The following is a 12,984-nucleotide window of genomic DNA, read 5'->3' as shown; positions in this document are numbered from 1 at the left end:
TTTTTATACTTGCTTGTAGAATCTAGAGTGAGTAGATTTTGTTTTATTTTAAACTTTTACTTTTAATTTTCCAAAGTGAATAATGTTTGTAAGAAGGTTCACGCTGTTAAATTTAATGTTTGGATAATGTTCAAACCATTGTTTAAAGTTGAACTTACTTTAAAGCAACCACAGTAATGTTAAAAAACTTGGTATTCACTTTTAATCTGAGGTTTACTTTAACTTACAAGAGAGAGTTAACATACTAATTTGATGGACAAATGTCTGGACACTCATGAACAGGTATTGTCAACCTTAATGGCAAAGTATGTGATATCTATTGCTCATCATTGCTTGAAGCTTGGAACATTCAATACACAGCCCAAAAATTTAACCACTAGGCTAAAGTTGAACTGTATACAGAAAGCAAACCAAAGACTTCTTTCACTGCTCAAGAAAGCTTGGGCGAATTTCATGTCACATCATTTAAAAGGCTGATGGAACTCACAATAAGAGAACTAAGTTGAGAAACATGCTTCATAATGTGGATGAATTTAGATGTTTAACCAAACAGTTCAATTTGCTGCTGATAGACTGAGATTTGGGTTTCAGCAATAAAAAATAAGGCTGAAAATAAAACCAGGAAAGTTTGCACTTTTGCATACTCAGATGGAGTATGGCAGAGGTGAATTGTCCACTGAAACCATATAGACAGTAGTGGTTAAAGACTGGGTTCAGGTAAGTCTGTAGCTTTCTAGGGTTAGTATTATTGTTTTGTAACCAGCTAACCCTAGATGGATACTAGTTACATTAATAGTGGAATTAGAATAATGTTGTCACAAATTGTTTGTTTTAGTGCAAAGCCACATTGAACTACCTGCAGTGTCAATTGTAGGGAATTAAAACCCTTGATTTTTGTGTTATAAGCATGTAAACTTACTGCTGACCCACTAATAGATGTTGACAGTTAAGGGTATGTTATGGTGAATGCTAGTCATATGTTAATCTTTCTAAATGATGGCACTGCAGGACAAAGAAAGTAATTATTTGCAGCTTTGGTATATGTCAAACATTACTAACACTACTTGTATGGTACTAAGTTCACCATCTGTGAGAACTGTGAATGAATAATATGGCAGGTGAACTTCTAAAATCCAAAGATTAAAACATGTTGGATTACAATGCTGCAAGATAGTGTGTGTGTGTTTTTATGGCAAAGCCACATCAGGCTATCTGCTGTGTTCACTGCGAAGAATTGAACAACTGATTATAGCATTGGAAATCCGAAGACTTATTGCTGTCCCATCGGGGGCCACCGGATAGTGAGTGGGTGTAAAATGAGATTTCTCCGGCTTAACTAGTCAATCTAAAAAAGGAGATGAGTATGGTTAAAAGAGTCTGGATGGGATGAAGATAAAAGAAGTTAGTCATCCTTCATTCATTCATTCATGTGAATTTGACAATTAAAGGCATGCACTATGCAACAAAAAGAAACACATGGAGCCAATGCCAGGCCAAAGGAAGGGCTCGGAAATGATAAACTTGACTGTGATGTACAGACCATAGACAGTCTGGATGCTAAGTAGATAGGAACGAGAAGATAAGCATCAGAGACATCGACCTTGGTCATTCAGAGTCCCAGACCATCAGAGGGTGAGAAAACTCCTCATGGCAAACTAAGGAAGGTCGAGAAACTGATGGAAACGGTAAGGAATGATAATCAGATACCGGTGTACTGAGGAATGCTAAACACACAGGTATAAAATCCCACAGAATGGTGAGAAACCTTGTCAATAGCATCCCTGGCCAAAAGGTCTCATACCAGGTAAATATACAGGTTGGAGAATTTGTAATGAATAATTGGATATATAGGTTTTAGTAAACATTACAGTAAATCATTTAATCCACATTATGAGATAAACGTGTGCTCTGTATATATTTTATGGCAATAAAAGATGTTTTTCTTTTAAATACTTGTGTGTAATATTTTCTCAAATAAAACATATGAAAACAAAATAAAAAACTAATATAACCATTGTTTTCATTGGTGGGAGGAATATGCCCAACAGTGGGTAACAAAATATTAACATAATAACAAACTCCCATGAATACTATTTTTCTCCCCAGAACTTTTTTAAGCAGCTGTCGGTACTTGTACTCCTGCCATACATTTCAGCATGGTACTGTTCAAATTATAGGCTTATGTCTTCAACATGAAATTATTACCAACTGGCTAATTTGAGAGCAACCAGTTGCCATATTGCTGCATATGCTTACAATATATAACGAACACTGGTTCCAGCTCTTAGCCTAAATGTACCAGCTACCTTCCGTTCTTTCATGGCTCTATACGACTGTGACTCATGCTGGTGGAAGGATAAAATATATGGTTTACTTCTGTGTAGTTTTTAAGTTTATATCTGTCAGTCTAGTGTTTTGTAAGCTTGTACAACCACGTATCTTTATTATACCTATAGTTTTTACTTACAGTAAGTACTGCATTATGCAAAATATTTGAACTTGAATTTAAAATAAAATTTAGAGAACTTTTGAAAGCAAAGTGTTTGAAACTTCTTTCATTTAAAGTGCAATAAAAAAAATAAGGCTTTTAAGTGTTAGGAATTAGTTTTTTTTAGATAGTTCTATTCTTTCTCTTCATAACTGTGTATAGTTATCTTAATCTAATTATTAATCCTATGTGCAAGGGTGGAGGTCAAAATGTACATGCCATAGATTTTTACATGGTGCCATTCAACATGATATTACGTATTCGATGTCATGAGCTGTTCATTCTACCCTACTTTACTGATATAACAACAATTTATGGTAGAGGAGAGTAAATACCAGATAGAAGAGGGATACTGAAAAAACTAAATATGCATTTTGGAGGTTCTGGAAGTTATGTAAATGTAATATGTAAACTGTATGACAGACAAAAGTATTTTTAATCTTCACATGGCTATATAGGCTCTACAATTCATTGTTTAAGCTCAAGAATCTAAGAGCATGAGCAAAGTACATTATATAATCAGTCGTCCATTCTTCATCACTGTTTGCAAGACCGTGATATTAGAATTACACTCAATGACTATGGTATCTGGGGAAGTGCGGCCAATGAAAAAATGCTCTGCACCAAAGAGAACCTGTGGATACACAAGGTGCATCCTGAATTTAATGTAAACCAAACATCAGCATCTTTCATCTTTACATGAGCATCACCTTCCACTTCAACTTGTCACAGTCTGAATCAGACTGATGTCAGCAGTTCAAAAACATATGCAACACAGACTTGTACATTTTGTTTATAAACACATAGTAAATTCAGAATTATAATCATTACCTCTCCAATAAGGGGTTGGTGAATTTGATCAACTCCATGTACATCTGATTACTAGCTACTATCTTATTTATTACTACATACTAATTAATATAATTAAGATAATTCATATTTAGTATCTGATTGTCACAACCTTATAATATGAACATATATAATTTGCAACAAACTGTAAATAATTTAATGTGTAAAATGATGTCTAATCAAGCATTTGATTCACAAGAGAAAAATACAAGAATAATATAATAATCCTTATTTCTTAATATTTTGTGAAATATGGAAATGGTCTTGTTAAATATCACTTTTACATGATATAATTATTACAGTTATTCTTCTTGAGTATTCGATTACTTGAATTACTTCAATTAGTTGAACATTTATTTCTCATTCACACATCTATTTTGCCCATAGATTCTACATATAATGTCAAATAATATTGTTTCTCTTTGTAAATTTAAATGCTTTATACATCTATTAAAAAAACAAGAAATTAGCTAAATTAATTTTGCTCTCTTTTTAAGTTACCTTTCTTCTTGAGCATTCACATTTGCAAGTATGTTAGAAGCAGTAGTGGTGTAGGTAGAAGTCACCTGATGAGCTAGCCAAGTAGATTGACATGAGCTATTATAACATACTGGAACCTTAAGTTCACTTGTTGCAGTCTCAGGAATAACTGATTGAGAAAAACAATTTACAAGTTCAGTACATGTACTTCTGCTATGCCTTGACGATGGCTTATCCTGAATTAGTTCAGTGCATGTACTTCCGCTATGCCTTGAAGATGTCTTATCCTGAATTACCATCCATCCAGTTGATTTCGTGGACTCATCACTGACATTTTGGAAATAATTAAATTTGTCTGGACCAAAACAGTTATTTGAAGTAAGAAAATTATCTGACTTAGCTGATCCACTAAAGTGTAGGTTACTCTCTTGAAACTGAACATGATCATTAAGACTGAAGATATCATCTATACTTAACAAATTTTCTTCACTTTTATTTTGCTTTTGCTTAATAACATCAAATTGTTGTGACTTTTGGCTCATGCTTGAACTACAGAAAGAAACAGAAGAAGGAGTAAGCGAGCTTGGAGTAGCATCAAAATCAATAAGGAGAGGTTCACTTGGAGCAGTAGCGGATGTGCTGGAATTAAAGACATCACCAGTAGTAGTTTTTGCTGAAAGAGGAATAGGGGCAGGCCTTTTACTCGAGTGACGGATTACTGGTTTGGCTGGATGAAAAGGAACTTTTCTATTTTGTACATTTGACAGATGTGATTTTGTAGAATATTTTGTGCTCTCCTTTCCTTCCCCAAATATTGTTTCCAAGTCAGAAAAAAATCCACTTTTCTGTGATGGAACTGGTTTCTATTGATGAAATTCATCAATTTAGTTTTTAAATATGTACAATATTCAGTTTTACTAAAAATTTAAATAATCAATACAATAATATACCAAAACCGAAATACATCACTTGAATGAAAGGAAACAGCACTCTAGTGGAATCAAAATATAACACATTTATCAAAATATTTCCCTCTGCCACACAGTCAGTTTTATCAACTCTCACACTTATAATTTAATAAAGCACCAAGCTATTATATTACAAAAATTTCCAAAAATAACCTTACCAGGTTTCTAATAGTTATGAGTTTGTAAAATATTTCAGCAATATCAATTGAAAATAGGAGTGAATGACACCTCTTGATGTTGTCTATTTATTAACATCTACAACAGTTATAATGGCTTTTAATGTTGCTAAAACAAGATTAGAACTATACAAAACTAACTGTATGAACTACTTCTCTAAATGAAATTTGCTTACCCTTACCTCTGTCTCTAGGCAAAATATGTATTTCAGTATAATGATTATCATCAGGGATACCTACTATTTTTAGATATTTGTATACTACAACATAAGAAATTAATTACTTTTCTGTATAGAAACATGACAAATAAGAAGAAACACTTAAAATTTCATCGCCATCACTTGTGAGCTCATAAAGCTTTTGTACTCAAACCTAGTGTCAAAACTTCAGGCAATCTGTTTTAAAAAGCCAATACAAAACAAAGATAAAATACATAATAAATAACTGATATACTTTTCCATTCATTAAAATTCAACAATGAAAAACTGAAAACAAACAACCATGAAAGATAAAAAAATAAAGATCTATAACAACAAGCAAAATACCAGCTTCACAAAATTAGCATTACAAAAAGATTTAACTTCAGAAAACTTTACATGATATCCTTATAAACCACAGTATCCTAAACTCCTCCAAATAATTAAGACTAATGTCAGTTTTATCAGATTTTATGCAAAGAGTGACTTGGAGCGACTTAAACTTAATACAGTTTTAATACTCGTTAAGAAATGGTAACAGATTTGTACAAAACTTAATACAGTTTTAATACTCGTTAAGAAATGGTAACAGATTTGTACAAAACTTAATGTTTCAAGGTCAGCTAATCACATTCTTTCGGGAACAGGATGTCAAATTCAGTTCTTAAATGTTAGTTCCTTTTACAATAGTAAACTTGTATTATTCATACTACCAGAGAATTAGTTAAGTACCCACAGAGAATTGAACTGGCACACCCCTATTTAAACCTTCAAATGCAAAATTTCTAAATACTGTTTGAGAACAAGATATATGAAAGAAATTAGCATAAACTACTGGTAATGTAAAATATAATGCAATTTCTTGAATTAATAGCTTATAGAAATATGTTTAAAAAATGATGGACTCCATCAGTAATCCTAGAACTAAAATTACAGTCAGATTTCTATAAATTAATATTTCTGAATTACTATTGCTAAAGAATTTTTAAGATTTAACAGTCACATTTACTTTTATTTTAGTAATTCATAACTAAAGAAATCTGCATTACAGAATGATTTAGTTTATGATATTTACAGACCACACTGTTTACACATTATAATAATGCAATTTGTCAAAAATTAATGAACACAAAAAAGGAAAGGCAAAAGTATTGCAGAGAAAATTATTTGCATATGTTTTTTCCTATATTGCCCTACTCCCTTATACCACTTGAACATTTAACTACTGGTAATATTGGTTCAAAATAGCAAGGATGAATACTCAGAAATACCTCTCACATGTCTAATAAACGTGTCAACAGTTTACTGATCTAACAAACGTGTCAACAGTTTACTGATCTAATAAATGTGTCAACAGTTTATTGATCTAATAAATGTGTCAGCTGGTTAAAAGAAGGTGGATGTACTATAACACAGCATCAGCTGGTTAAAAGATGGATGTACTATGACACAGCATCAGCTGGTTAAAAGAAGGTGGATGTAATATGACACAGCATCAGCTGGTTGAAAGAAGGTGGATGTAATATGACACAGCATCAGCTGGTTGAAAGAAGGTGGATGTAATATGACACAGCATCAGCTGGTTGAAAGAAGGTGGATGTACTATGACACAGCATTAGCTGGGTAAAAGACGATTGATGATATTTGAGTCAATTATCTTTCACAAATGAAAATTAAGATTGTTCAAACAGTAGTTATAGAGAAAAAGATATGCGAAGTTATTATTCTTCCCACATGGAAGGTAACATATTAACTTGAAAGTGTTTTCAGGGGTCAACTTCCAATAGCACATCATTATTTATATAAACCTCAAACGACACTATTAAAAATAGGAGTTAGTGAAACAGAAACTAACACAATAAAAGACACCAATATATATTTGAAAGTAAAAGAATAAAAAAAGAAAACTTCTGAAATTAATTAGAAAAGACATATTGAAATCAAAGTCCTAGTTGAAAGAAGGCACAAGAAAAACACTAAAAGGTGCTGGCTAAGAATCAACTACAGTTTGTGGGAATTTTTACCTCCAAAACAGCTTCTGGAATCATAGATATGACTTTTAGAAGACTCTTGACATCATTTTATACATATATGCTACAAAATGGACATCAAACCACCATGTGAGTGGTTTAGGAATGCTTGCAATCTTACTAATAGCCATAAAAACTTGATTTACTCATATAATATAGCACAATGAAATTGAATCAATAAAACTGTATTGAAGTAAAGGGAAACTATTACTGCTTTAACTTTACTGCTGTTATAATTGTACTCCCCATATGTATATGTCATGTATCACTTACACTTAACATAGAATTGCACATTCGAAAACAGTAAAGGGTTATATGTAATTATTAGAGGCTTCAGTGATTTATCTGAAATTTTAATGAAAAGCAAATAACACATCGAGTAAGAAGGCCTTACTTAAACTATATTTAAATTTTTGTGTAATCTAAACAATTAATGTCTTTACAAAATTTATCATTTTGAAATTTATTTTTGAGCCCATGAGATATTTTGATTTTTCTACAAATAACCAAATCATAGACACAAATACTAAAATAAAGTAGAATGAGCTAAATTATAAAATATTAAAATGTGTATTATTAAATGCTATTTTTTTCCTTTCTATATACTAGATTCTTGATTGAAAATTTTTATAATCTTAGAAGAACAAAGGATGAAATATTACTCACCAAATTATTTGTATTAAATGTACTAGAGCTGGTGGTAGACTTTGGCAGTGCTGCAAAGGATAAAAAAAATAATTAAATTACATAAACATCAGATTATTATCTATCAATAACTACAATGAACATTTAATCCAAAATGAATATGTTAGCTACACTGTAAACTCTTACGGTATATAACATCTGAGCTGGCAAGGTGTGATTTCTTCATTAGTATTGGTGTGCTACCATATCAATAATCAATGAAGGTGTTACCTAAACACTTTTCAATTAAATTTTATACATGCATGAATATTTCTATTTACACATAAGCAAATATGATGAAAATATACAATATATAAATCATCATACATTTTGCTTTTTTTCACAAGGTTTAAGAAATAAAACACTAGGGACTGCTGACAAAAGGCAAGAGTCACTGTTACTTCACTATCCATGAAACCAGGAAACTTTCTACAAGTTTTCAAGAGTCACCGTCACTTCACTATCCATGAAACCAGGAAACTTTCTACAAGTTTTCAAGAGTCACTGTCACTTCACTAGCCATGAAACCAGGAAACTTTCTACAAGTTTTCAGAAGTAGTGAACTAGACTAACTTTTAGAAGATACTTTGACTTAAAACTTTGTTCTTTTGCTATTTCACTACAAATAAAGCTTATTATGATAAGAACAATTAAAAAATACCACAATCTGAAAATGTGACAATCGAAATATAACAAATGAAATATTTCATTTAACAAGGAGATCACAGAAATGAAAACATACAGAAACTGATTATGTTTTGGGGGAACACGAAGTGTATAAAATTTTATAAACTGAAACTCTTAAGATGCAGAAGGTGTTTTTATTCAGGGGCTCTACACTTTTAATTACAACATAAACATTAAGATAGTTATTAATTAGATAATTGATTCACAATATTTTAAAAGTTCTTTATAGGCAATGCATGTGGAGTATCAGTTCTCAAACTTTTTCAATTCCTGATTCCTTTAGTGCAGATGAAGAATCTAGACCCATCATTTGTCAGGCAACAAAAAACTCAAAACTGAGAGCATTTGCCACTTTAAAAAAGGCTAGTACTTTAACAGAGTTCTACACATACTGTATATTTTTAAATTAGTTCATAACTTTAAAATCCCCAAACATAAATCATTCAAAATATTAACAAGATGGACTGGGAATGGCCTAGTAGTCAGTGCGCCTGGATTGTGAATCACAACATTCAGTATTCAAGTCTTATTGCTAGAAGCATGTGTTCCACACTTTGGAGGCTGTGGGTATACTATAAGAAACCCACTATTTAGTCAGACAAGAATAGCCCATGAGTTGGAAGTTGTTACTGCTGCCTAGCATCTTCCCTCTAGTCCATCAGTTCAAAACTAAGGATGGCTATTTACAAATAGTTCCTGTATGAATTTCATAAAAAACAGAAACAAACTAAAAGAAAAAAAAAACATTCTTGGAAGTTTATTGTAACATTCTTGGAAGTTTAATGTATATTCTGAACTCCTTAGTAATCTACAACTTGAGAACATCTGGTGTAAAGAAAAAAGTTGATAAACAAAAATGTAACTTGCATCAACTAAAATCAGTATTAAGACATCAAAACACTAGGCTTGAAGTACAGACAAGATTGCCACCTTTTAAAAATACTCTCCACCCACATCTCAAATAATAATAATATTGCCCAAATAAATCTAAGTTTTTTTGGGGATGTCCATCACCATGGAGTCACCAAATCATAGAAACAGATGAAAGAAGATTTGTTCAGGTCGACGTTGGAGCACAAGTGGTGTACATCACTTTGCTGAATTCACAATTGTTGACACTAGATAGAAAATGTATGAATTGTGGAATAAAAAATGTTTAAACATTTGTAGTTTATCTTCATGGGAGAGGCTTGCTATTAATGTCTAACATAAAAAGAAGAAATCAAATTCTTTCAAACAGAAGAGTACTTTAGTTATCCCCTAACAAGATATCAAAGAAAAGACCACAAATACATGAAAACATTCTTCCTAAAAATAGGAGAAAACAGATGTTAATTTCACTTTATTAATAACAATATTTCAAGTCCCATTCTATCCCTGGAACTACCTCCTTCATTGTCAATCATACTCAAATTGATAGGCACAGTTATGCAAAATTTTCATTGTAATAAGCTTCTGAGAAGGATGACAAGGCCAATCTTATACCATACATTTTGACAAAGTTTCTACAAACTCATTTATAGTAAAACAATGTTCCTAGAATTTAAATTTTGATGCTTAACATCAAAACCAATAGAAAATACAATTAAATATTATTGATGGTTTGAGTATATGAAAAGTTGAAACATCCTTGCAAACAAACATAATTTCAATTAGTTACCGTAAAAGTTATATAAATAATTAACGTTTTTTACCATGCAGGTTCAAGAATTGGTAAAAGCATGGCTTAGCAGACAATAGTGCACTAATATTACACAATATGCCTACTAAACCCATCAAAACGAAAGCTTCATGGAGTGATTTACACAGATTTTATTTGGCAGTGGCACCAAAATAGCAAACAGTGATATACAATCAGAAGCCAGTTCCTTTGAATAACTGACTTTATGTATCAGCAAGTTTTGGAAACTTTTGACAATAATCACAAAATGTGACACCTTCCTCATCATCGTACTTTACAAGCTTTTCCTCTTGTTGTCATTATGTGTTGTGTTGATGTACCGGCATTAGATGTAGCAGTAGTCTCAGAGTTACCCTTATCACTATCAGTGTTCTGATTGCCATTGGCATGACTTGGATGGTATGATCTTGTCTCAGATTCCTCTGTCTGTGATAAATATACAGAAACACTTCTATCTGATCACCTTTATAACAGGAATGAACTGTGATAATTTAGTGACTGGTGTACCATTTTCAAACATACACTTCTTTCTACTCAATTATTGTAAAACTATCAGCAAGTTCAGAGAAATATTTAGCAGCAGCAACCTGTTCCATGGTTTCTGACATAATAACAGTTGCTATGGGCATCATAAAATCTTTGTAACCATGGCCATTGAAGTTATTTTTGCCCACATTTACACTGTTTATATTTTGTAATTCACAAAGGGTCTCCAATTTTTGTAATGACATATGCAGTTGTATGATATAATATGCAGTGTTGAACAAATAAGTAAATATTTTAATATTGTCTGTATTCATGCACCTCAGTATTTTGGCTGTGGTAGTCAACTTGGGTAAAACTAATGCTTCGATTGCTGCACTACATTTTACACATGATCTACTTTTCTGATGGAATTTTAACATCTTTTCAAAATCCTTGCTTGCTATCATCCAAACTTGCAGTGATATTATATAGTTCTATACTACCTCTTTTGTGAGTAGTAGTAGCATTGGAATACAAGTATGGGAATGTCATCAAATTTATCCAAGTAAAGTGCTTTTTTTTTTCTCATCTAAAATAGCAAGTTCCAGATTGTGATTTATTCAGTGAATGACAAGTGGGTGTGGGACATCATCATGTGCTAAGACCCACACTCCTGATTTGTGGCCCATATTAACACTTGCCCCATCAAGATTCAAACCAGTTTGTTTTTGGGACTTATTCCAATGAAAAAAAGAGCAGTTTTATGCCTGCATGAATAGTAGATAAATCTGATAAATTGTTACATATGGAGGCGTACAACAAATCCGATGACTTGCTAGTCAGGTACATGCTCTTAAGAGCCCTTTCTCAGAATTTCAAAGCAATTATCATGCACTTGGAAGATATTGCTGGTAATGTAGTTGAAAAGACAGTGATGGAAGCCAAGGAAATCCTGACATATATTCAAAAAACCATAGTTTTGCACTTTATGATTAATTATAGCATTGTTCTCAGTACCTTGTCTCAAGCATTTCAAGCTAAAGACATGTTCATCACTGTAATAATCCCAAGACTGACAACTGCTCTGCTTAAGCTGGTAAACCTAAAATCCACACCAGGTCCAAGTCTGAAGTCTTTATTGAAGAAACATAAAAACGGGGAGTTCAAAGACTTAAAACTCAAAGGAGAATCAGATGAAAGTGACTGTGAACCTCTATATACTGAAATGATTGATGGAGCTATGGTCTATTTCATGTGAGATTTGGGAAACTATGAAGCCCACCATTCAGTAATTTTGCTGAAATTTTTAACTTCAGCACTTGGCCACATTAAACTCAGGAATTAGTGAACTATGAAACTTAGAAGTTAGAAGGGATCCTAGACCACTTTACTACACTTTTTCAAGGAAGAACAGAGGAAAGTCATCTTAGAGGAATGGTTGCATGTGTTAAAAATTAGAACTTCATCTAACTCCAAGTGTATGGTGACTTATTGAGAGGAAAGCCTGTCATTGAGATGATGATGACCATTTCAGTCACCACAGCTGGTGTTGAGAGGGGATTTTCAGCCATAAATATTGAGAAAGACTCTAAATGTCCCATACTACAACAGGACACAATGAATGCCATCATGGAAATTAATGTGAATGATACTTCTCAGAAACAATTCAATGCTTTACCTGCAGTGGAGCATTGGTTAGATTCTGGTCCTGGCTACCAATATGTAGATAGACATGTCAGAGTCAGTGACCAAGTCACTCCACAAGTAGTAGAACTTTTGTTAATTTACACTCAGAAATGACTAACTAGATTGTAAGAATCCAGACTGTGCCAGTTCAACACTATGTTTAATATTCATTATGACATATGAACAATGATGTTTAGTTAGACTGTCTATCAGCAGTTTAAGAACAGATACCAAGTGAATAAATTTGATTTAAATTTTAAATTACTTGGTTACAATAATTTAGAAATTGAAATACATATCATACTAGTCTACTCTAGTCTGCTACACTAGTAAGAAAACATTGTTGTTTTTATCTTGACATTGCATGTCAAAAGTATTTTTAATAAAATAAAATAAAGATTTATCCATGAATATATTGAATATTTGTTTTGAATAGTCTGTGTGAAAAGTAATTTTCTTGTTAAAACTAAAAATACTTTTCCTCATCTCAAACATCTCAAATTTCTTTTGTGTAATCTCTAAAAACCTCCTAAATGCATTTCAATCATTTTGTTTTCTAGTAAAACTTTATACTTTATCTGTTATTTTCTATA

At 32.1% G+C, this 12,984-nt stretch overlaps 1 protein-coding gene across 1 annotated transcript in view; it reads right to left on the bottom strand.

Moving 5' to 3' along the window:
- LOC106466218 overlaps positions 1-12,984 on the bottom strand; it is a 95,445-nt gene that overhangs the window by 55,740 nt on the left and 26,721 nt on the right. The window contains exons 5-6 of the mRNA XM_013926467.2: positions 7,855-7,904; positions 3,839-4,680 (exon numbers count right to left, since the gene is read on the bottom strand). Coding sequence (XP_013781921.1) covers positions 3,839-4,680; positions 7,855-7,904 — 892 coding nt within the window. The remainder of the gene's footprint in view (positions 1-3,838; positions 4,681-7,854; positions 7,905-12,984) is intronic.

Source organism: Limulus polyphemus, unplaced genomic scaffold (assembly GCF_000517525.1).
Source record: "Limulus polyphemus unplaced genomic scaffold, Limulus_polyphemus-2.1.2 Scaffold2189, whole genome shotgun sequence".
Classification (NCBI taxonomy): domain Eukaryota; kingdom Metazoa; phylum Arthropoda; class Merostomata; order Xiphosura; family Limulidae; genus Limulus; species Limulus polyphemus.
Note: the sequence above shows the minus strand (reverse complement) of the source record. Positions and strands in the feature narration are given on the sequence as shown.